Source organism: Trichechus manatus, unplaced genomic scaffold, assembly GCF_000243295.1.
Source record: "Trichechus manatus latirostris isolate Lorelei unplaced genomic scaffold, TriManLat1.0 scaffold00273, whole genome shotgun sequence".
NCBI lineage: Eukaryota > Metazoa > Chordata > Mammalia > Sirenia > Trichechidae > Trichechus > Trichechus manatus.
The window spans coordinates 953904-980386 of NW_004444209.1; the positions used below are offsets into that span (position 1 = coordinate 953904).

Sequence of the window (26483 nt, forward strand, 5' to 3'; positions counted from 1 at the left end):
CTCGGAAGCCTGGAGACCTGGGGGTGGGGTGCCCGAGGGAGGTGGGGGCCAGGTGAGGGAGCTGAGAGAGCGGACACCAAAGGGGAAGGGCCAGCAGAAGAGGGGGTGGGCGCCTTTGTAGGGGCCCGGAGGGAGGGCGCGAGGGGCCTGGGGGCGCGGGGCAGCGGTGCCTGGAGGCAGAGTGGGTGAGCGTCCCCGGCCCAGGTAGGGCTGGTGGGGGAGGGGTGAGACCCAAACTCTCCAGGAGCGGGGGTTGGGGGAGGGGAGAGGATGGGGAGTGCTTCCCTCTCTGCGTCCCAAACAAAGTGTCACAAAGAGCTCGGCCCGCGGCAGCGGCGGAGGCGGCTGCAACTCAGCTTTTGTTCTCCCGGCCAGGGGTAGCTGAGCCCTGGCCTCCTAATACCCCAACCCTGCCCCCCATCATCCTTCTGGCTTATCCTCCCCGGGAAGGGTCTGGGGTGCTACTGAAAGAACCTCTTGTGCCGGATCACAGGTCTTAACCATACTTGCCAACCTACTTCTGGGAGGGGGATTTTCCCAGAGTCTCTCCGGCTGACCCCCAATCATGGGTGCCAAGACTGTGACCTCGCCAGGGTCAGCTTCAGTTAAGGGGACTTAGGTCTGGCTACATGCCCCCTCCCCAAATCCAAGTTCTCCAGAACTTGCAGAAGAGGGGTCAGGTTGGGACATGCCTCTGGGATAGGATTCACCATGGTGGGTGGCAGCAAGTGAACAGGTGTACCTTCCTCTTTCCTCCTGCTGTACGTTTGGAGTTTGTGAGAGATCCCATGCCCCCAACTCAAGACAGTGAGGATGAGGGGAAGGAGGCTTTACCAAGAACTCTTAAGTCTAAAGGGTGGGCAAGCTGTGGAGTGCGGTGGGTTTGGAGGAGCTACCTGAGCAGTCAGGTTCAGAGGGCCCTGGAGAGGAGAACGTAAATAAAACATAAAACTGAACTATTGGCATATCTGTGTGATGAAGGTGGTCTTGACTGTAGACCACCTAAGAAGCCCCCTATCCTCGCAACCCCATCTATTGCGGTCTTCAATCATAATTGTTCCTAAAGCTGACTTGGGAGGTGTGGGATTCTCTACAGAGGGAAAACATCAGATATTATAGAGACGACCAGAAACAGACCTAGTCACAACTAGACCCTCGCCCCTTGCACTTCGACCCTAAAAACATTTGAGCCACATAGCTTGAAGGACAATTTCATCCTCCAGTTAGCAGCTGCTTCTATGTATTTGTCCCTGCTGTTTTCTAAGAACCTTCTCAGCAACCCTTCCATCTTACCCTACACAGTAAGGTTTCATGGTTCGTTCACACACACACACACACACACACACCCACACACACACACACACACACACACACACACCCACCCAACTTCCTTACCAGACTGCCCAGCACATAAGAGGTTAGTAAATTGGCCTGTTGTTTTGGAAAGATTTCTGATCCCTATCCCTGGCCCTGCATTCCTATAGAACCCAGATAAGGGCAAGATAACCCCCAATTCTAGGTGGGATGGAAAGTAAGTCAGTGCTGTCTGGTGAATTCTTGTGGATGGTGTTTAAGGCCTGACTAGGAGAACCTGTGACTTGCCAACAGGCAATACATACATGACCTAGGTTCCAGGCCATTTTATAGAATCCTGGGCCCTGTCGGTGCTTTCTCCTATTGAGAAAAACCCATGGAATCTGGCACCGGGGACCAGGTGTGGGAATGATGCAGGAGATCTTGACTGGGCCTCAGAGGACCTCTTAGTGGGTTCTGTTCGTTCTAGGCCACCCTCTGGGGAAACCTTCCCTTCCGAGGAATAATTCAGCTTCATTTTGGGTGTTCCTGTATATCACTATATTTCCATCCTGGAAACTGTTCATAGCCAGCTTTTTTTTTGTTTTTGATTGGGAAGGCGGGGGTTGTAGTGGGGGGAGCTTTGCCCTGCTCTTACTCTTCTAGCCTTTGATGTAAGGCCAGCTTCCCATGAGGTATTTTGCTTGCTGTCTTACAGGCAGTTTTAGGGGCCTTAGAATCTTCTCAGAATCAGCGTATGTGCCCATAGGTTAGTCAGCTATGACCATGCAGTATTCTCAGCCTCATTCCCCCCACCCCCCAACTGCCATCTGCTTCTTCCGAATATACCAGATTGGCCGTACACCAGGATGTTCCGGGAATCCCCGGGAGAGCAACAGAATGTGATGGACCCAAATACGATTCCTCAGTAACTCATTCCAGGATGTACAAACTGGAACTGTCAGGACACTCCTTATAGCTAATTAAAATTCTTCTAGTTACATTTATTTTCTATTACATCTGCCTATTTTCAGTGACATTCAAAAGGCCAAAATAATCCTTCTGGTACCACTGTTTTTTCCTATGGTTCTCAGATAGGAATTAAAAAAAAGAATGAAAAAAAAGAAAAACTCTAGCTTTTCTCAGTACCTTATCTGTGGTGCTAAAATGACAAATATGGCCCCTCTAGCACTTCATAGCTCTATCTATGGTACTGAGGTGGCCAAAGTAGCTCGTCTGGTAGCCCACTGCACTCTCCATGGTACTGAAGGGGTGACCATTTGTTTTAATTCCTCTGGAGTCCAAAAGAGCCCTGTGACTTAGAACCACAAAACTTTTGAACTAGAAGGGAACATCAGTATTAACTAGTCCACCCCCTTATTTTACAGATGAATAAACTGGGAGGTTAAGGGGTTTACTTAAGGGTGCTGGGCTATTAATGGTCAGGCTGGGCCCCCAGTAGCCTTGCACCCCTCTGCCCTATTCTAGTTCACCTTTTATCACACCACTCAGTAAGCCTATCTAGGCTTTTTGGTTTAAGGAAAGGGGTTTATTTGGAGGATACAGAGGATGCAGCTGGCTATCCTAATTTGGAGCTACAGAAATGCACATATTTAGTGGCTATGGAGCTCATTTAGTAACCCTGGGCCAAGGACACTTTGTTAATCTCCTGTTAATAAAACTCCCATAGCCCAGATCCCACATGTAACAGATACATACCCCTTCATGGAGTCTTACCACATCCACTAAATGTCAAAAATTAAGGAAACCTTGGACTTCTAGAGCCTTCTCTCTCTGCTGATAAGCAGGGCTGACTCCTGGCCCAGTTCTCTTCTATTAAAGATCCTTAAGCAAAGTAATACTTGAGTCCTTTTCTTTCTTAGTAACCCATTTCAGTTTCATAATGCCTATTGTAAGGAAGTTCTTTATATCTCAAATATCCTTTCTATCTCAGGGGAAAAAATAGGTTAGGCCCTCGTTTGTGTGGCCTTGACCAGATACAATTTTACATGCAAGCAGGAAGGTAGACCGGACGACTTCTGGTTATCCTCCCAGGCCTTTTTCTATAAATCTTAACTCTGGGGTTGCTTCTAAGTCCTAATGCTGACCTCCTCTGCAGCCTAGAATCAGGAACCACCCCCCCCCATCTTCTTCCTCTCATTGCTCTTCTCCTTCCCCAGCACTGGAGCTCTGCACATCCCAGGCCTAGGGAGTTTTAGCCTGGAGAATTTTAACCCCTTCCTACTCAGAGCATGTGCTGAGCCCCTATCTGTGCAGATGGCCCAGCCCCGCCCCCCATCCCTCACTCCAGCCTCTTGAGCTCAGAGCCTGTGTAATCCTCCTCTTGTGTGAGGGAGCCTCTCCCCTGCAGAGAGGAGAAAAGCCTGCTTCGGAACAGCTCTGGACAAAGGGGCTGAGATGCCCCATCAAACCGCAGGCTCCAAGGTTTGAAACAAGGGGATGAATCCTATCTGGTATTTGCAGTTTTTAACTCCTTCCCCAGGCCAGCAGCGCCCCTTAACTTCCACTCCTCCCCCAACTCTCTTTTCATCCTCTCTCCCTCTGGCTCTCTCCCCCTTCATGCCCCTCCCCCTCTGTCTGTCTCCAGACTCTCTGCTGCTGGGAGGTGTTTCTCTCCCATGCATGAATGAGTCTCTGTAATGAATGGAAATGAATGGATCAGGAATCCAGGCAGAGGGAGGGAGAATGAGGGGGAAAGACAGACAGGGTAAGGGCAGAAGGAAGGACTGTGGAGGCTGGAAGGGTGTTTGGCTGGCTGGGTCAGCTAGGGGTCTGAAAGCAACTGGTCCCACTTGGTGAATTGGGGAGCGCGGCAAGTCCACCCCATCTGCTCATCAAACTGCACAGCCCAACCTAAATGAGAAGGTTATGCTGTTATGGTCTCCCCCCCATCCCCACCAGGGCATGGGGTGGTGGTGGTGGTGGTGGTGGTTCTGGACCAGCCATTTCAAAAGTATAATTTGGGGAAACAAATCTGGGCTATCAGGGAGCCTTGTGGGCTTGGCAAATCAAGAGGTACAGTTTTTGAGGACCGCAGGCCCTTTGGGTGCTTCCAGATGCAAGGAAGGAGAAGGGATAGCTTTCAGGAATAGAGGGTGGAAGTCTGGGGTGAGGGTGACTCCACTGCTGAAAATCAGGGTTCATCTTTTCCTCCAAATCTGTCTCTCTTGCTTTAGCTCCTCAGCACCTGTTGACTTCACTAGCAGTTTTTTCTCCTCCTCTTTCCTGCACTCCCCAGAACCAAAGAATGTGAAGGGGGTCAATGGAGGTGAGTGAAGCTCTGGGCTGTCCTTACAACTATACTCCCTCTCCTCCCCACCTCTCTCGCCTCCTAGTATTAAAAGTTATCTCCTTGTCCCCAGCATTTCAATTCCTATCCTTCCCCCAATTTCCCCCGGGTGAGTGGAAAGGGCATCCGGTATTTCTATTTCAGGCCCCAACCCACCCTCCCTCGGGTTCCTCTGTCCCTCGATGCCTTTGCTTCACCCACGGTTGGCCCTTCTCCACCCCTTGCTCTACTTGCACCTTTCTCTACAGGGCTCACGTCCCCGCGCCCTGGGCGGCCACGTAGCGCCGTCACCGCCGGCCTTCGACGGCGAACTGGATCTGCAGCGCTATTCCAACGGGCCGGGCGTGAGCGCGGGGTCGCCTGGGATGGGCGCGGTGGCCTGGTCTGAGAGTCGTGCGGGCGAAAGGCGTTTCCCTTGCCCTGTATGCGGGAAGCGCTTCCGTTTCAACTCCATCCTGGCGCTGCACTTGCGGGCGCACCCTGGCGCCCAGGCCTTCCAGTGCCCGCATTGTGGCCACCGCACTGCGCAGCGAGCTCTGCTGCGCTCGCATCTGCGCACGCACCAACCGGAGCGCCCGCGTAGCCCCGCCGCGCGCCTGCTGCTAGAACTAGAGGAGCGCGCGCTGCTGCGCGAGGCCCGCCTGGGGAGAGCCCGGGGCTCAGGAGGTGTGCAGGCCCCCTCCGCCACCGAGGGCCTGACGCGGCCCCAGTCTACTGCGTCGTCTGCCTTCCGTTGTCCTTTCTGCAAAGGCAAGTTTCGCACCGCGGCGGAGCGGGAACGTCACCTGCACATCCTCCACAGGCCTTGGAAATGCGGCCTGTGTAGTTTCGGCTCCAGCCAGGAGGAGGAGCTACTGCACCACAGCTTGACAGCCCACGGGGCTGCCGAGCGCCCCCTGGCGGCCACCTCCGCTGCGCCCCAGTCTCAGCCTCCACCCGAGCCAGAACCCAAATCTGTTCTAGAGCCGGAGGCAACGCCCGCCCCCGCTCCCGCTGCTCCCGATGAGCCCCCAGCGCCTCCAGAGTTCCGCTGCCAAGTGTGCGGCCAAAGCTTTACGCAGTCCTGGTTTCTCAAGGGCCACATGCGCAAGCACAAGGCTTCCTTCGATCATGCATGTCCCGTGTGCGGCCGCTGCTTCAAGGAGCCCTGGTTCCTAAAAAACCACATGAAGGTGCACGCCAGCAAGCTGGGCCCACTGAGTGCCCCGGGGCCTGGATCCGGGCCTACCCGGGCCCCCCAGCCTCCTGACCTGGGTCTGCTGGCCTATGAGCCGCTGGGCCCCGCGCTGCTCTTGGCCCCGGCGCCCGCCCCAGCTGAGCGTCGCGAGCCCCCAAGCCTCCTAGGCTACCTGAGCCTGCGAGCTGGCGAGGCCCGACCCAATGGCGAGGGCACTGAGTCTGGGCCCAGCCGCAGCTTCGGAGGCTTCCGCCCTCTGCCTTCGGCTCTCCCCGCTCGGGCTCGCCGGCACCGAGCCGCGAAACCGGAGGAAGAAGAGGAGGTGGTGGAGGCGGAGGAGGAGACCTGGACCCGGAACAGGGCGCTGGGCCCTCTGGCTTCGCTGCACCCACGCCCAGGCGAGGGGCAGGGGCACTCTGTGCCTGCAGCGGGGGCCCAGGCAAGATCAACGGTCACGCAGGGTACGTACCCATGCCCTCAGCCGACTCTGACTCCACCACTCCCCTCCCGTACTCTCCTTTTTAAAAGGGCCTGGTTTTGTTTGTTTTTTAAATTTCTCCTGCCTTTTTAATTTTTTCCTTCCTGGAGGCTTTGTCACCTTCTGAGGGCACCAACTCTGAACTTACAACAAATCCAACCCCTCAACTCCCCACAAACCCTGCTGCTGCTCCCCACCCCCCGAACAGAAGCAGTGCTATGGGGTAGGAGTCCGGAGCACATGGCCCTGCCAGGGACAGGGCGCAGGCCCTGTCCGACTTCCTCTTGACCTGTGTGTTGCAGAAGAGAACGGGCTGTTGATTGGAGGGACTCGGCCGGAAGGGGGCCGGGGAGCCACTGGGAAGGATTGTCCTTTCTGCGGAAAATCTTTCCGCTCGGCGCATCACCTCAAAGTGCATCTTCGAGTGCACACAGGTGAGGGGGGCAGCCACGGTGGTGAGGGAGCCGAGGTGAAGAGAGGGGAAGCTAGAGCACAGGAGGAAAGGCAAAGGGGCTCCGGGAAACGCCCGTAAGGTGATGCTCTGAGGTGATGTTCGGCAGCACTCAGGGCGGCCAGATGAGATCATTGGGAACCGCCTGTTGTTTAAATCACGAGGTGGGAGAGGCAGCTTTTTTTCTGGTTTTGAGGATAAGGTTTGTAAGTTTAGCAAAATGCGGTGGGGGTGTGCAGTGATCCTGACCCAGTGACCCCATCTCATTTCCCTCCCCAGGCGAGCGCCCCTACAAGTGTCCACATTGCGACTACGCGGGCACCCAGTCCGGCTCGCTCAAGTATCACCTGCAGCGCCACCACCGGGAGCAAAGGAGCGGGGCAGGCCCCGGGCCACCCCCAGAGCCGCCGCCCTCTTCCCAGCGAGGTTCGGCCCCGTCTTCTGGGGCCAAAGTGGCTCTGCAGCCTGCGACCTGGGTGGAGGGCGCAGCGAGCCCCCGGCCTCCTTCAAGTGGCGCCGTGCCCGGGTCGCGTCGGAAGCCGGCTAGCCCCGGGAGGACCCTTCGCAACGGGCGAGGCGGTGAGGCTGAGCCCCTGGACCTGTCCCTGCGGGCGGGGCCAGGAGGCGAGGCCGGGCCTGGGGGCACCCTCCATCGCTGCCTCTTCTGCCCCTTCGCCACCGGAGCCCCTGAGCTCATGGCCTTGCACCTGCAAGTACATCACAGCCGTCGAGCTCGGGGCCGCCGGCCGCCCCAGGCCGACACGTCCCCACCCTATACCCGAGCACCATCAGGGGAGACCCCTCCCAGTCCTCCTGAGGAAGGGGAGGAGGGCCTCGGGCTGTCGAGATCGGGAGAGGCCGGGCTAGGGGGGCAAGAACGGTAGGACTCCCTTAGGAGCCGTTAGCTTAGTGAGCTTACCCCGCCGGAGCAGGGGAGCGCTAGGGGTAGTTGGATAGGGCAGCCAGCAGGGGGCAGCGTGGGACCCATATCCCGGCCCCAGGCGGACCAGAGGTGGAGGGGCAGGGGGCGTAGGAGGGTGGGCGAGAGGTACCCACTCAGCCCAGAGGAGAGTCACAGTGCCTTAGAAGTGGCAGGGGTGAGGGTCAAAGAATGGGGTCCCAGGATTGGCAGAGAGAGTTGTGGCCCTGTAGAGGAGCCGCTCTGCCAGTCTTTGCTGGTCCATAGGCGTGAGAGTTTATTTTTGTACAACGGGTGGGGGTGGGGGGCCCTGTACCCTTCTAGCCCCATCAGGGGTCCTGTAGACGTCGCTATTTTTGGTACGATCCCTGTGGCAGAGTCGTGTCCCCAATAAACAGATGTCTTGAGGCACAGGGCGCTGTGTCTGTCTATGTCCTGTCCCCCTCATTGGGCTCTTTTGCCCAGGAAGTAGTCACCCAAAGAACTTGACAAGAATGCAGAATCTTGGGCTTTACCCCTAAGCCTCAGATTCAGTAGCTCTGAGGTGGAGCCAGCCCAGGAATTAGCATTTAACAGGTAGCCTAGAGGCTTCTCATGTGCAGTGGCCTGAGGACCTCATTTTGAGAACTGCTGGACTGCTGAGTCCCAGTTTGTCTGTGACCAGCTCGGCCTCCAGAAGTGGGTGGTAGTGTGGAAAGGAAGAGCTTCAAAGGATGCGTTGAGCCTCTGGGAGCCACCATAAGGAGGCACAATCTCCAGAGCTCATGCACAGCCAGCTTTGGCCCAGTAAAGGGTAGAGAATACCTTGCAGCCTTGGCTTTATTTTCTGTGTTAGTTAATGGTTAAGGTCCCCGGGTGGCGCAGATGGTTAAGCAGTAGACTACTACTAGTCAAAAGGTTAGCAGTTTGAACCCACCCAGAGGTGCCTTGGAAGACAGGTCTGGTGACTATCTGGCTCTAAAAGGTCACAGCCTTGAAAACCCCATGGAGCAGTTCTACTCTGCACACGTGGTCGTGGTCACCATGAGTCAAAACTAACAACAAGAAGTTAACGGTTGGGTGAGGGGAAGTGCTCAAGTTAGTAGTATCACTTCAACCCAGAGGGCTGCTGTAGCTCCTGGGAGGCAAAGTGTGAGTAAATACATTTAATATAACAACAGTGCTATAATAACAGTAATTACATATATAAAGCCTTCAGTCCCCCGCCCCACCCTCCTATAATGGTTTGCATAGCTTCTTTTCATCTGACACACCCCATAATAGAATCACCAGGAACTCCAGTTGACCTGGTAGAGATGAATTTTCTCAGGGAGAGTCAGAGGGTGAGAAAGGGAGAAGGCAGACTGGCAGAGGAAGGCTAGAGTGGGCACCGTGCCCTGGGGGTATGCAGCAGCCCAGGATGGGGAAGGACTGAAGAGGGATCATTTCCTGGCCTCCAGGGTATGAAGTCAAGCAAATGCATCCACTCTGGTTCCAGGAGGAGAAGGCACTGGGCTGGGAGAGCTAGAGACAGCGGTAGCAGAGGAATGCGCTTGTCCTTTGACCACCTCTCTGTCCAAGAAGCAGAGCGAAGGAGTTCAATGTTCTCCCAGTCTCCATTATGTCCCACCACCATCCCAGACCAAGGTGTGCTGAGAGGAGGGGCTGCGGCAATGTTCTGGACCTTCTCTGCAAGACAAAAGTCAGGGGAGAAGAGGGACATGGGTTGGGAGAGGGAGGAAGCTGACTGCCAAGCAGCTGGGGGGAGGAAGAAAGGGACGTGCAGAAGGAAAGGAATGTTGAGGTGGTAGAAAGGGGATACTGACTCACCCACGTCACAGAGGGGTGGTGGGGTCACTTAGGGCTCGGGCATGACTCTGAGGAGAGAGAAGATGCAGTGAATTTAAAGGAAAAAAAGTGACCTCTTCCCCATATCCCCCATCTTTCTCTCCCAAGCTTGTCAATTCACCTCTCTTCTCTCCAAGATTCCTGAATCTTGTTGATTTAACCCAAGTCCAAACCAGGCCCTTGGCATTCTTCCCTTTCTACCCAGTATGCTCCTTATTAAAAATTCCTTTACAGCTCCAACCTTGATGCCTCTCATCTGGGCCTGGGGAATGGAGAGAGGCAGGCTAGACAATATATCCAATCTGTAGCCTCAGCTAGGAGCACAGGATCACTGCCTCCCCCACCCCAGTAGGTTCAGTGATCAGAAGAACCCACCTAGAAAGTGGCCAAAGAGATCACCCTATTCCCAGCCCTATGGACTTACCTGCCGGGATAGCCCTAAGATCCCTCCACTGGCCAGGGTGGGAGTGCTGCTCCCAGGGTCGGGGGGTTGCTGGCTGGGGCTGTTTCTTGGTCCTGGGGACACATCTCCAGAAGAGTCAAGTGTTTCTGGGGCTGGAGGGGAAGCTAGGGTGAGAGCAGAATATAGAAGCCTTCCAGATTACCTTAAGCAACCAAGCTGCTCCATCAGGGAAGAAAAAGCTCCATAGCAACAGGAAGCTGTGAGTCACCATAGCAATCCAGATGCAAGAGAACCCCCTACCAAGAGGCAGGAAATTGTCAGCAGCATCATTAGAGCAACCAGGGAAGAAGCGACAGGAAACTATAAAGATTGCAGTGGTGAACCAGGAGGGTACAACAGAAAGCTGAGGCAGTTTCCATAGAAACTCAAGGAGAGCTAGAGAGAGAGGTACAGAGGAAGTGCTTCTTAGCAACAGGCTGCTGTAAGCATCACCCTAGCAACCAGATGGAAGATTCTTAGCAATGGGGAAGCTGTACATAGTTGCCATGGCGACTGGGCTACTTGGCTAGAAAGAGGATTTGCTCAGCAGCAAGCAGCCTGAACATCACCACGTTGACCCAGCTGTTGGGAGCCACCCCGAGAGGTGCCTCACCCAGGGAAATTTGCTTGACGTCCAGATCCCAGGCCTCCTCCTCGACGCGGGCAGGCAGGGAGCAGGCTCCCGGCGAGAGGCCGGGAAGGGAGGGGCCGGCATGCTCAAAAGATGACACGGCCACGGAGGCCCGGGTGCGGGCGGCTGCAGAGAGCGGGGGTGGGGGAGGGTGGGGTGCTGGTGTGGGAAAGCCCTCCTGGCTCCCTGGAAGGACCCTCAGTCTCATAGAGGGCCTCCCAGTCAGTCCCATGGTTTCTGGGAAGAGATGCCCACTCTGTTACCCTTCCTCACTTTCCACCACACCTCCCATTGTGCCCTCATTCTCAGAGTCTTGACTTCGGGGGGCCACCCACCAGCACTCTGGCCCTCACCTCTTCCAGTGAGCAGGGCATTCAACGTCCGTTCCCCAAGGGCTTTGATGTCCAGGAAGGGTTTATTCCCAATGCCCATGGAGACCATCTGCTGCACTCGGAGCTCTGAGGAACAGAAACCCTGTCACCAACCTCCTCTGCCCCTCCTCTTCCTGCTCTAGCACTGTCATGGTTGATCCTTCTGTTGGCCATTTCCCAGCTCTTGTTCTCCCTCTCGTTACTCTGGAGTCTCTTGTTACTCTTTCCATTGACTATCACGACACGGATGGTGATGGTGGTTTTTGACTTCGTCTCTAGGCATCTGTCTGTCTTATATGTTGCATCCTACACCTTTGACATCCCAGCCACCCAACTTCTCTTCTAATACCCACCTTCTTCCCCTTATCTTGGGCATTAAGAGCAAAACTCACATTTCTATGTACCTTTATAGTTTGCAAAGTGCTTCCTTATATATATCACCTTATTTAATCCTCACTATCGAGCCCTGGTGACACAGTGGTTAAGCGTTTGGCTGCTAACCCAAAGGTTGGCGGTTCGAACCCACCAGCTGCTCCCAAGGAGAAAGATGTGGCAGTCTACTTCCGTAAAGATTACAGCCTTGGAAACCCTATGGGGCAGTTCTACTCTGTCCTATAGGGTCACTATTAGTGAGTCAGAATTGACTTGACGACAACAGGTTTGGTTTTGGTTTATCATGCTAAGATGTAAATATTACTATCTCCATTTTTTAGATGAGTGGAATGAGGTTCCAAGCATCCAGAATGAAACAAAAACCAACAACTAGCAAAACAAAAGAAAAATAAACCTAGTCCAGGCTACACAGCAAGTAAATGGTGCCAGTTCTTGAGCCCAAGTCCAGTGAGCAGTCTCTTGCCTTCTTTTGCCTAGCCATTTGCTCGTTTCCCTAAAATTTGCTTGCTTTCTCTTCCCTTTTGGTACACCTTAGACTAATTTCTGTCTCAGCAACCTCTCTCTCAAGCCAGATCTTGAGTCTTTTCATAAGTCACTCTTCTTTGTTCATCCTACACCCTGTTTTCCCAAGTGGTCTCCATGCTCTCCAGATAGCCTTCTGCCATAACCCTGGCTCTAAGCACACCCTCCCCTGGCTCTGCCCAGTACCCTTGTTGTGGGCTGCCTGTCTCCACAGCAGCTGGGCAATAGAACTTGTCCACTTGAGTTTGATCTCTGGCGAGGCGGCCTGCAGAGTGTATGCCTCTCGTGCCCGCCGCCGCCGAAACCACAGCTCGAAGCAGAGCCCGCTGTCCCCGATGTTCTCTGTCAGCCCCATGTCAGCAGTCTGAGGAAGAGCAGAGGGGACTGGGTGAAGATGGAGCGCGTCCTGGAGAGATGGTAGCACATGGGCAAGGACTACGCTTAGCCCAGTGCCTGGCATCTGGTAGGTATTCAGTAAATGCGCGCTTAACACCTACCATGTGCCAAGTGCTCTACGTTTAGTCTTCATAACAACCCTAATTCACAAAAGGGGAATGGGGCCCACAGACATGAAGCAACTTGCCCATGTGCTTATTATAGCTTATCAGAGAGAGTTAGGATTTGAACCCATGTCTGTGCAGGCCTTTTCCTCTATACTGTGTACTGTAGACCTCCCTCCTAAAGAGCTGGAACTAAGTTAGGGGTACAAAGTCTAGAAATCCTTAGAATCATTCCACACTGCCTGACCCAGGACCGCAGGTTGCTGTGGACGTTTGTCAGGATACCATGGCAGTTTCCTAAAGGAAGGCCTTCCTGCCCCTCTTCTTGGGTGCTTCAGTTCAGTCAAGTTAAGCTATATCTATAGAGTCCTTTCTCCCTATCTCCCAGGAAGCCCCTCTAGCTCAAAAGATGTGTGCTCTTAATGGGAAGGGTCCTCCATTTTGGACTCGAGGAGTGCCTAATGAGTTTCCTTCATGAACAATAAGGAAAACCCTCTGGGGTGGACCAGTGACAGGGACACTTAGCCCCTGACACCCTGACCTGATGGCTGATTACAGGCCAAAGCCTGTTTCCAGATGATGCAGATTCTGGACCTGGGTTGGGGTTAGTTTCCAGAGCACCCTACGTTCTCAAAAAGAACACGACTCGCTTCCCTTCACTCCAGGCATTATACCTTAAAGGCCAGCTTGTAAACAAAGGTCTCTGACCCTCCCTCAGCGCCCTTGAGCTTGCTGAAGAGGAGAAGATGCTCAAAGAGGAAGACATGGCGAAGGCACTTCTTTCTGCCACAGATGACAGTGAAGGGGTCCCGATGTAGGAGTTGTCCCTGCTCCTTCAAATCTATCTGGGGAAAGAAAAAGGAAAGGCCGTTGGCCCAGGAGCACTATGTGTATGCTTTGTGGGGAGTAAAAACAGGATTTATAAGGCAAGGGGCCTACTGCACTGGTTCTCAGGCAGAGTTAGGAGATCAGGGAGGCAGTCAGCCTAGAATCCATCCACTGGTCATCATGCACAGCACACCTGGCCTAGCAGCACAGCCCTGCCTCTGAAGAGGGGAAGGTGCACTGCACCATAAGGTTTACACACTAGACTCCCAAGAGAAGGTTTTGTATGTTGGGAAGTGAAGCACCATTTTGCCCCAGGAAGAGAAGCAGCAAAGAAGTGAAGAGAGAAAGGTCTATCCCGGAGGAGGTAGGAATCCAAGTGGCATTAAGCCTGTTAGGGCTGGAAAAGAGACTAGGTAGAGGAGAGTAAGGTATGTGTTGGATGCTGAGATGCAGGAGGAGGTGTAGGGTAGACGGGGAAACATAAGGATTAGAAAAGGAGCAGGAGGGCATGGAATTTCAAGTCAGGCAGGACATAGCTTCCTCATTTACAGATGAGGAAACTGAGGTCCAGCGAAATTCAGTGACTCAGCCCAGGCCACATAGCTGATTAGAAATGAGAGCCTAGGGCCCCGTGACCTTGAGTTTAGTTCTCTTGCCACCAGCACACAGTGCTTGTGAGGCCACAGGGCTAGGCTGTTTAAGCAGGAGTGACTGGAGCTATGGCCTCACCTCGCAGCCACGCACCGCCTCCACGGCCAGCAGGTCTCTGCCACGGGCTTCTTGTTCCTGGAGCAGCTGCACGGCAGCCCCAAGGGCCTGGCGCTCAGAACTCAGCTCAGGCCCAGCTTCCCTCAGGAGCTCCTCCAGGAGCCGTATATACTGAGCCAGCTGCTCCAGAGGCTGCTGCAGGGCCCGGGGCAGGTGAGGGCCACCCTCCATGGAGCCCTAGGTCAGGGAGGAGACAGACAGGATGAAGGGAGGGGCTGAAGCTGGTGTGGGCCAAACTCTGGGGGTGGGAGGTAGGTGGCACTCCAGGCTTTTGGATGTAGATGAAGCCTGTTTTTGCTGGCTGCCATTAAGTCAGCCCCCAACTCATGAAGACCCCATGTGTTACACAGCAGAACTGCTCCATAGGGTTTTCTTGGCTGTAATCTTTACGGAAGTAGTTCGCCAGGTCTTTCCTCCATGATGCCACTGAGTAGGTTCCAACTGCTAACCTTTAGGTTAGCAGCCAATCGCAAATCACTTGTGTCACCCACACTCCTTTTAGATGAAGCCTTGTTGTTGTTGTTGTTAGTTGCCCTCAAGTCAATTCCGACTCATGGCAAACACGAGATACTCCAAAATGTATGTCCAAAAACCTGCCCCGGGGAAAGAAAGCAGGCAGGGAGCCTGCAGAAGATTCAGTCATCCTCTATATCTTGAGGGAAAATGGAAGAGGAATAAGAATGATAATCCTTTATACTTTCTGGCTTTTCACTTTCCAGTCACTTTCCCATCTTCTGATGTGAGGTCATTTGATCCTGAGAGTTAGATATAGTGAATACTGCCCCATTTACCAGATGTAGGAATGGAGGCCCAGAGGAATCAAGAGTCTTACCCAAGGTCCCTTTAGTGGACTAGGTGAAAACCCAGGCTAACCTGGCCCCTAATCCAGTGCTTGTCCTACCCTCACCAATTCTGGGGGATGTTACTGGTAGGTGATGTGCCTGGCCACACCCAGGAAAGCTCTTTTTCCCTGAGGGATTTTGAGGTCAGGTGGGTTTGAGATCTTCCCGGCCCCTCTGCCCTTCCTATGAGGGTTGGAGAAAAGGTTACCTTGGTAGGGGGGCTGAGGGCAGCCAGACCATTCTCCAGTTTGTGTCGGTGTTTCACGTACTGGGCATAAAGGCTGAACTGGTCCCCCTGTGCCAATAGGGAACAGGTAAACCATCCCCCATGAGGCCTTGCAGATAAGCCTCTCGTTCTCATCCTCCCATCCTCCATCCCACACAGCCACCCATAGGAGACACTGGCCACCAGGAAGTACTGGGTCTGCCCAGGAAATGATGGGCCCCCCCGTGGAGTGAGTGAAGTCCAGGCAGCACTTAAGGCCAGGGACATAGAGAACAGGCTTGGGGCCCAGGGCCTTGGGCCCCACATTTGGAGGGGCAGGTACTGATAAAGAGGGCAGGTGATGGGTCTGGAACGTGGGAAGGGAGAGGACCTGAGGAGTTTTGGAAGGTTACTCACATGACGTAGGAAGCAGGCCCCAATGCGCAGAGGGTGGGTGGCGCAACCCTGAAGCTCCCGCAGAAAGTGTGTCCGGTGGAAGCTACGAAGCCTCTCCCGGGCACTCAGTGCAGCAGCCCAGGTGCCCCGCAGTTCAGGGGTCAGCTCAGGCCCAGGGGTTGGCACTGGCTCACTCAAGATGGCCACGTACTCCTGCTCACAGGCAATCAGCTCAGACACCAGACGCTGCTGGGCACTGCAGGAACAACAAGGAGTGGCAGAGGTGTCACCTGGGTATGGCAGGGAGTCGCCACCCCCAACAATGCCATATTGTTTTCCAGCCTGGCGATCGGACCTCTTGGCACCAATTGGGCTAGGCTCTCACCTGATGCTTCGCTTGCGCTCCATCCGAGGGGTGCCTACTCCCCAGGGCCCGTCTGGCCCCCGGGCCCGGCCCAGCAGCACGTGTTCCCGTGGTGAGCATGTCCTATCTACCACTTCGGTACTGGTGACCTCCAGGCCTCGGATCAGCACGGCCCGCGGGGGTCTGCCCTCTGCTTCTGGAGCCAGCTTAGGGCCCTCTTCCTCATAGTCCTCTCCGCAGGGGGCCAGGGAGCAATGGGATGAGGCTGACCGTGGCCCTGGGCTGCTGGGGAGCAACAGGGAGCTGAGGCTGGGTGAGGGACTGTGGGGACCCCGATGGGTCCCTCCACTGCTGGCGCTGTCTGCTCGTCTTCGCCGGTGGCCCTGTGGACTCGCCTCCTCTCCCAGTTGTTGCTGAATCTTCCTCTCCAGCTCTTGGCAGCGGGCCCGGCATCGGCCCCACTCTCGTAGTGCTGCTGGGCTGCCCAGGTCCAGGGCCAGGGCCCGCATCTCTTGGAAGGTGCCAGCGCTGGGCTCCGGGGCTCGCCGCAGGGCCAGGGCTGCCAGCACGGCCTCCCGACCTAGCCCAGCTCCAGCCAGGCGGGCAGAACCCTCATCCACCCACTCATGTGCCTATAAGGCCAAAGGGGTTAGGAATGGGGAGAAAAAGGTGTGAGGTCCTATGCTGCTCCCACATGCCCAATGATAGCTCTTGTCCTCTTTTGTGGATGACTTCCTAATGCCCCTACCCCTCCCCATCATCTCAGAACACCTCTCTCTATCCCAGCATCACTGCCTAAGCTGAGTTAGTATGGAGACGGGAAGAAAAAAAAAAAAGTTGCCATTGAGTTGATTCTGACTCATGGAGACCTCGTGTGTATCAGAGTAAAAACTGACATAGGGTTTTCAATGGCTGATTTTTTGGAAGTAGATCACCAGGCCTGTCTTCTGAGGCACCTCTGGGTGGACTTAAATCGTCAACTTTTCGGTTAACAGCCAAGCATGTTAACCATTTGCCCCACCCAGGGACTTCATCTACCCAGAGGTGACTCAGAAGAAAGTCCTGGTGATCCACTTCTGAAAGATAACAGCCATTGAAGACCCTATGGAGCAAGTCTACTCTGACACATACGGGGTCTCCAAGAGTCATAATCAACTCAATGGTAACTGGTTTGGTTTGATATGGAGACAGAAGAACCTAGATAAAAGAATCACTAATACCTATATAGAGTAGCAGGCTCTGTAGTAAATGTCTTTAAGATACTGCTCATGCAGTCCTCACAGCAACCCTGAGAGGGAGGGGCCTACTCAGGCACCTTCAGGTTTAGTACCTTGCGCCAGGTCCTTCGGCAAATAGGCTGCAGAGCTAGGATTCAAAACCAGGGAGATGGGCTGCTGAGTCCGTGCTATCTGATCAGCCTCTCCAGGCAAAGGAAGGCCATCAGTGGGACAGAAGCAAGAGGCTCTGCACACACCTGCTGAAAGAAGCGCTGAAGCCGCAAGGTCCGATGGAGGCCACTTTCAACCTGCTCCAGCCGCTGTTCAAAGACATCCAGGACCTTCTGGGAGGCTGTGTCCTCCTCCAGCGCCAGGGCCTCCCGCGCCTGAGCCAGGCGCTCCTGGAGAAGAAGGGCTGCACTGAGACCTGGTCCCCACTTCCAGTTGGTCTCTCCCTCCCTCCCTCCCTGCAGGTCCCTTCTGTCTGGTCGCCTCCCTCTCCTAACCTGAACCTCAGCACTGAAAGCCCGGAATCGAAGCTCTGTCTCCTGCAGGGCAGACAGGGAGTCCCCGGGCATAGCAAAGCTTGCCAGCTGCTCCTCTCCTGGGCCAGAGAGCCACTGTAGCACCTGAGGCAGATGGGATGGAAGAGCAGGGCAATGAGTGGGAAAGAGGCTGTGCAGTGGAAAGGAAAGGGCAGGCTGAGATCAAGCTCCAACTCCACCACCCTTATCTACAGAACCTTGGGCAGCCCATTTCATCTCTTCTGAAAAGTGGGAATGATAATAAAAAACCCATTGCTGTCAAGTCAATTCCGACTCATAGTGAGCCTATGGGACAGAATAGAACTGCCCTATACAGTTTCCAAGGAGCAGCTTGTGGATTCAGACTGCCGACCTTTTAGTTAGCAGCCTGAGCTCTTAACCACTGTGCCACCAGGGATCTGGAGAGATAATAGGGAATGGTAATAGTTTTTACAATTGTCAAGTGAGAAATTAGGTAAGAAATCTTTTGTAAGCACCCGATAAGGGGGAAGGTGGGCTGGCCCAAAGCACTGAGGGAGGTGGATTAGAATTCCCAGGCTATGCCTGAAGGGCAAAATAGATAAAATGGTATAACAAGAGGCAGGAAGAAGGTCGTTTGGATAAGCCAGGGCCAGGGTAAATTTCATTTCATTGAGTCTCATGGGTGCCAAGTGAACCTGTAGCAACTGGTGGACAGGAGTCCTAGGACCAGGCCTGGAGAGATGGCACAGGGGGTAACTCTGTGTGTGTGTGTGTATATATATATATGTGTCTGTGTGCGCGCGCGCACGCATGGGTGCGCACACATACATGCCCCCAGCTCTAGTTGCCTATTCTGGAAACTATAGGAACTCTGATGCTGGAATATTTGACCAAAAAGGGATAGTTATTTTTCCCTCTGGAGAAAGGTTGGAAGCTAGGGTGGGACAGCCTGAGAAGTCTGAGAATGTTCCTTATAACCAGTATCAAGAATACGTACTTTATAGTCCTCTGCTGAATTCACTGAATCATCCTAACACCTTTGTGAGTTAAGTGTTAGTATCATCCCTATTGTATAGACGAGGACTTGGGAAGTCAGAGAAACTTCATGACTTGTCCAGCATCTCACACCTAGAACTCAAGCTGAGCACTTTAGACTCCAAATTCTGTGTGCTAACAGTTTTTGAACAGAGTTTTAAAACAGATAACAAGCAAGCAAATGAACAGTAGGAGATGCAACCCCTTGGATATTGTGATAGAAGATGCCAATATGCAGAAATCGCAGGAAACAGAAAGCCTTTGGCCTTGACCCTGAGATGACCTTCCTCTGCTGCCCACATTCGAGGTCCGTGAAGTGTTCACCCACCACGCTTGGGGCTAAGGAGGAACAATCAGATTTCAAAGCCCTCCTATCCCAAACTTCTATGGGGCTCTTAACCCCAGGAGAGAAGAGCCAAGGTTCAGAGAGGGCAGCTGTTATCCCTGCATCTTCCTCACTAAGAGACTTGTGGTTCCCAAAGCATCTAGAGGCGTCCAATGCCCACTCCTTCCAAGGTGGAGGGAGGTGGGACCTTTCCAGCCTCAGGTTTGGAGGATGACATTGTGTAAGGAGTAGAAGGAGGACGGCTGGCCATGTAGCTGAAGAGCTGGTATGTATTATTTTTAAGCTAGGGAGGTAGGAACAACAGAGTCAATCAACTCTTCTCAGAATCCCCTAGAGCACCTGAACATCTCTGACAATCTCCAAGGATCCCTGATCAAACATAAACAGTGGGGAGAAGTAGACCTGGATTCTTCTTTTTGTGGGTGCTGAGATATTCCCACTCTCTTTTTGAATCTCACACTGGCCATGACCAACCTTGAAGGCAGGTGAGGAGAAGGGGAGAAGGCATTCAGCCAAGCCAAGCTAGAACACCATCAGCTGCCAGTGTCAGCAGAAAAGGTGGTGTTGGAGGCCAGGCTCACAGGCCTAGCAGGAGGGGTGTGGGGGTCCTGGATTACCTGCTGGAGTCGCTGGAGGCGTTGTCGCTGCTCCTGCTGCTGCACGTGTAGGTTGGAGAGGCGCACAAGCTGGTGAATGGCTTCGTCTACCTCCTGATACAATGTGGCTGGGCCCGGGCCCTCCAATCTGGGGAAGGATGAGGGGCAGAATAAACCATTGCCCTTGTTGAGCACCCCAATTCCATCCTGGCATCCCTCCAATATGGGGGTGAAAGCATGAGAGGTGGCATAGCATCATGGATGAGAGTATGGACCTTACTCAGACTGCCTGGATTTCAATTCTGACTCTTCCGTTTACTGACTGACTTTGGCCAAGACAGCTAACATTTTTGCTCCTCCAAATCTTCATTTATAATCGTAACTAGCACGTAGCGACATTATGAGGGTCATGAGATAATATATGTGAAAGCATATCTTGCCCAGTTACATGGTCAGTAAGAATCACTTGGCAGCTAAGGCCTTCTGTTGGGTCTCCACCTCCCGATTCACCTCCCTCCACACACCCGTCCCCCGTACTTGCTGCTGTGGGTGGAGCGCAGCCTCATCAGGGTGGCACCCCCATCCCTCTGTAGTGCTGTCAGCCGAGGATCTGCCAGCACCTTCTGCAGGGGCTCGGGCATTCCCACTGTCTCCTGGGGGCAGGGAGAAGTTGACAGTTACATTTCCACCAGAACGTCCCCATGCCAGCCCAGCCCCAGCCCCAGCCCACCCACTGCTGTCCTGTCTCATTTCATACCTCTCCCTCTGGCTTCGCTGCTCCCTCCAGCTCTTCAATGGCCTGCCGTACAGAGCCCAGTACACCTTGGCACAGGTGATACAGCCTTGCCACTTCCTGAGACACACACAGAGATGCGGTGGAGGGACAGAGGTTAGGTGGGGGTGGAGTGTGGGGGCCCCGGAGGCTCTATTATGGAGGTAGAGCTGGGTTCAGTTCCTGACTTGGTTGCTTACTAGTTGTATGACCTTGGGCAGGTCCAGGAACCTTCCTGAATCTCAGTTTGCTCAACTGTGAAGTCAGGATGAGACACACAGGATTTGTTGAGGTATAAAGACATGATGCCAGTGCAGTACCATGGGCCTGGCACACTACGCAGCTCAATAAATGTGAGTCTCCTTTCTCTCTGCACAGTCCCCCTTAATACTCAGCTGTGATCTCTCCTCTCTTCTAGAATACTCATAGCACCTAGATTCATAGAATCATGGAAGGTAAGTGCTAGAAAGACCTTAGAGATCATATCACAATTGCTGTACTTTGTGGATGAGGATCTTTTTTTTTTTTTTTATTGTGTGCTTTAAGTGAAACTTTACAATTCAAGTTAGTCTCTCATACAAAAATTTATACATATATTGTTATGCGACCCTAGTTGCTCTCCCTATACGGTGACAGCACACTCCTCCTTTCCACCCTGGATTTCCCATGTCCATTCAACCAGCTCCTGACCCTCTGGCTTCTCATCTCGCCTCTGGACAGAAGTTGCCCATTTAGTCTCATGTATCTACTTGAGCTAAGAAGCACACTCTTCACGAGTATCATTTTATTTCCCATAGTCCACTCTAATCTTTGTCTGAAGAGTTGGCCTCGGGGATGGTTTTAGTTTTGGGCTAACAGAAAGTCTGGGGGTCATGTCTTCCGCGGTCCCTCCAGTCTCAGACCATTAAGACTGGTCTTTTTACTAGAATTTGAGTTCTGCACCCCACTTTTCTCCTGCTCCATCAGGGACTATCTGTTGTGTTCGCCGTCAGGGCAGTCATTGGTGGTAGCCGGGCACCATCTAGTTCTTCTGGTCTTAGGCTGATGAAGTCTCTGGCTTATGTGGCCCTTTCTGTCTCTTGGGCTAATACTTTCCTTGTGTCTATGATGTTCTTCATTCTCCTTTATTCTAGGTGGGTTGGGACCAATTGATGCATCTTAGATGGCCGCTCACTAGCTTTTAAGATCCCAGACGCCACTCGACAAAGTAGGATGCAGAACCTTTTCTTAATAAACTTTGTTATGCCAATTGACCTAGATGTCCCCTGAAACCATGGTCCCCAGACCCGTGCCCCTGCTACTCTGTTCCTCAAAATATTTGGCTGTATTCAGGAAACTTCTGAGCTTTGGTTTAGTTTAGTTGTGCTGACTTCCCCTGTAGTTCACGCTGTCCTTCCCTTCACCTAATTCTTGTCTACTATCTGGTTAGTGAATACCCCTCTTCCTCCCTCCCCACCCTCGTAACCATCAAAGAATGTTTTCTTCTGTGTTTAAACCTTTTCTTGAGTTCTTATAATAGTGGTCTTGTACAATATTTGTCCTTTTGCGACTGACTAAAATCACTCAGCATAATGCCTTCCAGATTCCTCCATGTTATGAGATGTTTCACAGATTCATTGTTGTTCTTTATCTTTGCATAATATTCCATTGTGTGAATATACCATAATTTGTTTATCCATTTGTCCGTTGATGGGCACCTAGGCTGTTTCCATCTTTTTGCTATTGTGAACAGTGCTGCAAAGAACATGGGTGTGCATATATCTATTCGTGTGATGGCTCTTATTTCTCTAGGACATATTCCAAGGAGCGGGATTGCTGGATCATATGGTACTTCTATTTCTAGCTTTTTAAGAAAGCGCCAAACGGATTTCCAAAGTGGCTGTACCATTTTATATTCCCACCAATGGTGTATAAGTGTTCCAGTCTCTCCACAACCTCTCCAACATTTATTATTTTGTGTTTTTTGGATTAATGCTAGCCTTGTTGGGGTGAGATGGTATCTCATTGTAGTTTTGATTTGCATTTCTCTAATGGCTAATGATCATGAGCATTTATTCATGTGTCTGTTAGCTGCCTGAATATCTTCTTAGGTGAAGTGCCTGTTCATATCCTTTGCCCATTTTTTAATTGGGTTATTTGTCTTTTTGTTGAGGTTTTGCAGTATCTTGTAGATTTTAGAGCTTAGACGCTGATCGGATTTGTCATAGCCAAAATTTTTTTCCCAGTCTGTAGGTTGTCTTTTTGCTCTTGTGGTGAAGTCTCTTGATGAGCATAAGTGTTTGATTTTTAGGAGCTCCCAGTTATCTAGTTTCTCTTCTGGTGTTTGTGCATTGTTACGTATGCTTCGTATTCTGTTTATGCCACGCATTAGGGCTCCTAGCATTGTCCCTATTTTTTCTTCCATGATCTTTATCATTTTAGATTTTATATTAGGTCTTTGATCCACTTTGAGTTAGTTTTTGTGCATGGTGTAAGGTGTGGGTCTTGTTTCAGTTTTTTGCAGATGGATAGTGGATGAAGATCTTGAGGCCTGGATGTTGGTGCAGGTACAGAAAAGGGCACCCTCTTGGGATGTGAGGGAAGTAAGTTGTCTAAGGTCACTTGGATCCATAACCTGCCTTCCTGACTCTCAGATCTTTCCAGAACCTCAATGACACTATTTTTCACTCTTCTCTAATTGTTTCATGACTTATTTATGTCCCACACAAAATCATGCTACTTAACGTCATATTAAGAATTTACTTAACACACTCCTTCCATCTCCCCCAGCAGCCCATGGTACAATGCACAATATTTTGCTCATGGTAAATGCTCAGTAAAAAACTTGTTGAATTGAATGGAATGGAAAATGCCTTTTCCCAACCCCATGATCATGTCTCAGGTCTGCTGTCTCACCTAGACTGTTGTTAGTTGGATCATTCCCGGTTCCCAGTGTCCTAGGTGGGGGAGATGATGCTTACCTGATGTATCTCTACCCAGTGGCCGGGAGAGGGCTCCCTGTGGCCTCCCAAGTCCCACTGAAGCTCCTCTGGCTTGGCCACTCTTTTCAGGTCATTCTCTGATAGCAACTCGGCACCCTGTAGACGTGTGAAGGCAGGGGATTTCTGGCCTGCGACCCAGGGATTCAGGGGCCAGCCTGGGGCTCAAGCCAGCCTCTTCTGGGGGACTAGGGTGGGAGTGAGGGGGTCAAACCTGAAATCCACAGAGATCAGTTTGTGGGTCGTCATGAGTGAGAATCATCAGCCGCTGAATGACAGGAGGGTTTCCTGAGTCCTAGGGGCAGAAAGGAATAACTCTAAACTGTGGGCAGCTGGGTGGCCTGAAATAGTCCCCAGGGAAGAGGTAGGATGTAGAGAAAGTGTATGTCTCAAGGGTGTGGTTACCTGAAGTTGACTCAGGACAGGAATGAGCCCTGGAGGCAGTGGGGGTGCCTTGCGAAGGTCCAGCAGCACAGATAGCCCCAGTATCTGTAGGTCAGGCCTGCGGGGGCAGGAAGAGCCAAGGAGGCTGCTGTGTGAGTTGGGAGAGGCAGGATGTAGACAGGCAGTACAGAGGTACAGGGTCTGCTTTTAGTGTTAATAGTCCTCAGGCGAAGTTAGTTCCTGGTATGTTAGGGGAGGCAATAGGCAAAGGGCCGAAGTCTGGGATATGTGTCAAAGTGATTATGATTTAGCAATTAGGAGTCTATGTTCACATGGCTACTGGGTCAATGGATCAGGGTCGGGAAGGTGAGGAACCCTATGTTTGGAAAGGTACGGATTAAATGCTAGCACTTAGCAAATGGTGTATAATAGGTACTTGGTGAGCAAAAAATAGTTGTTGAATGAGTGCGTCAGTGTCCTGATAATCTAGTGTCATAGGATATTGAAAATCAGGGGTATTCATTTTGAGGATCAATGAAGACATTATCCTGGAGGTCAGGGGTCAGTAAGGTCAGAGGTCAAGGCCTTGATAATCTGAGGGTTGAAGAAGTAGGTGTCCTAGAGTCAGGAGGTCAGTGTCCTGAGAAGAGAGGAGATCAGGGTCCTCATGAGTCAGGAGGTTAATGTCCAATGTGCCAGTGCTGGGCCTCGGTTACCTGAGCAGTGAGTGGAGGTAATGAAGAGCAGTGCTCAGCATGGCTCGGGAGGGTGGGGGCTCCTCAGGAGGGCACGATGGGGTAATGGTCAGCAGAGCTCGCCCACTCTGGTCCACCCCTCCTGAGGACACAAAACGGCCAGGCTGTCCTGGCTGGGGGCTGTCCTTGGCTACCTCCCATCCAGTCTGCCCCCCTTCCAAGCCCACCTCAATTGCCCCTCTTTCGCCGGTCCCCTTTCCCTTCACCCACTGATGCCCACTGACCAGTTAGGACGAGGAATCCAGATGCCATCAAGTCCCAAGGTACATCAGGGTCATCAGAGATGGAGACTGGAGGGGCCTCTTCTGGGATGCTGTCCCCTTTCACTTCCTGCACAGTCTCCAGGGGAGGGTCAGACAGGAGCCCCTCTGGGCCTGTGAGTCCTGCACAGACACAAACGGAGCTGTGGCTTGGCGTGAGGATGGGTCTAGCTGTTCTGCTCCCAGACTAGCCCCTGCTCCTCCTCCAACCCCTTGCCCTAGGCTCGACCTGCTCTGGCCCTTACCCCATCAGACTCGTTGTCATCTCACCTGCCATACACACCAGGCTCCGTCCCTCTCGCTCTGTCTCTTGGGCTCCCTCTTCTGTAGGCCCACAGGCCTCTGGGGACCAGGGCTCTTTTTCCTCTACTGGTTTCAGCTCCTCTTTTGGCTTAGACTCGGGCTTCCCTGAGTCTTCATGCTCCTCCTTAACCAGGCTGCATTCTGGAAGTTCTTGTTCATTTGGCGGGGGCAGATTGATGAGAGCTTCCTGGTGGCTGCTCTCTTCCTTGTCCGCAGGGCTCAGTGGGGCACTATCTCCTCCTCGGCTAAGAGCCGCTCTGCCTGCAGCCCTCTTCTTTCTCCTGTTTCCTTTGCCTATTCTCCGAGGGGTACCAGGTGGCCCCTCGGCCCCCTGGCCTGACCCTGCCCCAACCTCCCCTGGCCTTAGGATGCAAGACTCAGAAGCTTCTCCTAGGGGCTGTGCTGGAGGCTCAGACCCCTCCAGGACTGCTACCTCTGGAAGAGCCTCAGCTCCCAGGGGAAATGCGGGGGTGGCCCCAGTGCTGCTCCCCTCCCCGGGTGGGCGTGCCCCATCCTGGTCCCGAGGCCCCAGGCCCTTCTGGTGCATCCATGCCCGGTGTCTCCGGTGCCGGCCCTTCCCTCCAGCCCCCTTGCGGGTGGGTACTGTCCGAGTTCTGCAGAGGCCAGAGGAGCCTTCAGCATCTGTGGGGTTCCCCCTCACGGGCAGTGTCACTTCCAACAGCTCCACATATTCACCCTCGGGTTCTTCAGCAGGGGCATTGTGTCCATCCCCGGGACTCCGCGTACCCAGGGCCTCCTCAGGGAGTGGAGGGCTGGGGAGCCCCAGGGGTCCAGAGGGCAGCTCTGGGGGTAATGTGCTTGGTCGATGTCCAACCATGAGACTCTCTTTATGCACAAATCGTGGGCAGATGAGCTCGGCCCAGGGCAGCCGCTGAATCCCAGAAGGCGCAGACAGGAGGCAGGTACTGAGGCGGCTCGTTGGCCTGTCCTTGTTGATGCCTTGTAGCCACTCAGGTGTGAATAGGTAGCCACAGGCCTCATTGGGCACAGGCAGCTCCTGCACCCGCCCACCCCCTGGGGCCAGGCACTTGAGTGCCAGGCGGGGTGCTTGGGCTGCTGAGGGTACCACTTGCAGGTAGAAGTCTCCCGGGCGCAGTAGCTGCCAGGGCAGGGCTGCTAGCTGCACCACCACCCGCTCGTGCAGGCAGAGAGGCCAGCCCTCATGGAAGAAGAGGAAACCACTGTACTGGGCCTGGGGAGAGAGTGGGAGGCTGTGATCAGGACTCTGCTGACTAAGCCAGCAGGAGGGGGCAATTAGAATAGGATCATTCTAGGCAGAGCTGGCCTTGTGACTGGTGGGTAATAATCCTAGGGGAGCAGGATGTCTTGGGAGTGTTCATGTGGCTTAGAGAAAGGGATTGGGGCTCATCAGGTTTCTGGTGGTAGGGATCTCTAGGAAGCCAATCCATGTGTGGGACGGCAAGAACTGAGTCATTACAAGGACATGGTCAGCAGATGCCATTGTCTTGGAGGAGTCAAAGACTCTTAAGAGGTCTTTATATTTGTAGAAATCTGCAGAAATGAAGGCTCTCTGTTGAGTCATGTCTGGGGGGAGTTAGTATCTTGAGAAGTCAGTATGAGGGGGGAAGTGTC

The 26483-nt window shown here is 53.1% G+C and overlaps 2 protein-coding genes across 4 annotated transcripts in view; one reads left to right on the plus strand and one right to left on the minus strand.

The window, feature by feature from the left end:
- The window catches only part of ZNF219 (zinc finger protein 219), a 14466-nt gene extending 6400 nt beyond the window's left edge, over positions 1-8066 (plus strand). For 2 of the 3 annotated variants that reach the window (XM_004389987.2, XM_004389986.1), the window contains exons 2-5: positions 4491-4582; positions 4852-6241; positions 6561-6692; positions 6989-8066. In XM_004389987.2, the coding sequence (XP_004390044.1) occupies positions 4577-4582; positions 4852-6241; positions 6561-6692; positions 6989-7593 (2133 nt within the window). In that variant the 5' untranslated portion in view covers positions 4491-4576 and the 3' untranslated portion in view covers positions 7594-8066. Of the gene's footprint in view, positions 1-4490; positions 4583-4785; positions 6242-6560; positions 6693-6988 lie in introns of those variants that run through there. The other variant, XM_023724996.1, reaches the window with a different exon arrangement.
- A 692-nt stretch (positions 8067-8758) lies between these two features.
- ARHGEF40 (Rho guanine nucleotide exchange factor 40) lies at positions 8759-26140 on the minus strand. The gene is made up of 22 exons (XM_023725005.1): positions 24837-26140; positions 24531-24689; positions 24268-24388; positions 23573-23699; positions 23382-23462; positions 23150-23266; positions 20175-20270; positions 19955-20070; positions 19439-19565; positions 17441-17563; positions 17192-17335; positions 15739-16349; positions 15375-15609; positions 14961-15047; positions 13872-14087; positions 12989-13159; positions 12001-12178; positions 10882-10986; positions 10511-10654; positions 9880-10010; positions 9438-9484; positions 8759-9296 (listed from the first exon to the last, which is right to left on the minus strand). The coding sequence occupies exons 1-21, from the start codon at positions 25705-25707 to the stop codon at positions 9443-9445; spliced, it is 4002 nt and encodes a 1333-aa protein (XP_023580773.1). The 5' UTR covers positions 25708-26140; the 3' UTR covers positions 8759-9296; positions 9438-9442.
- Positions 26141-26483: the final 343 nt, after the last annotated feature.

Coding starts and splice junctions, on each gene's coding strand:
- ARHGEF40 (XM_023725005.1), bottom strand. CDS start 25,707: ATGGTTGGACATCGACCAAGCACATTACCCCCAGAGCTGCCCTCTGGA. Junction 24,690..24,836: donor GAGCCTGGTGTGTATGGCAG/GTGAGATGACAA, acceptor GTGTCTGTGCAG/GACTCACAGGCCCAGAGGGG. Junction 20,071..20,174: donor CAGCGAAGCCAGAGGGAGAG/GTATGAAATGAG, acceptor CCCTGCCCCCAG/GAGACAGTGGGAATGCCCGA.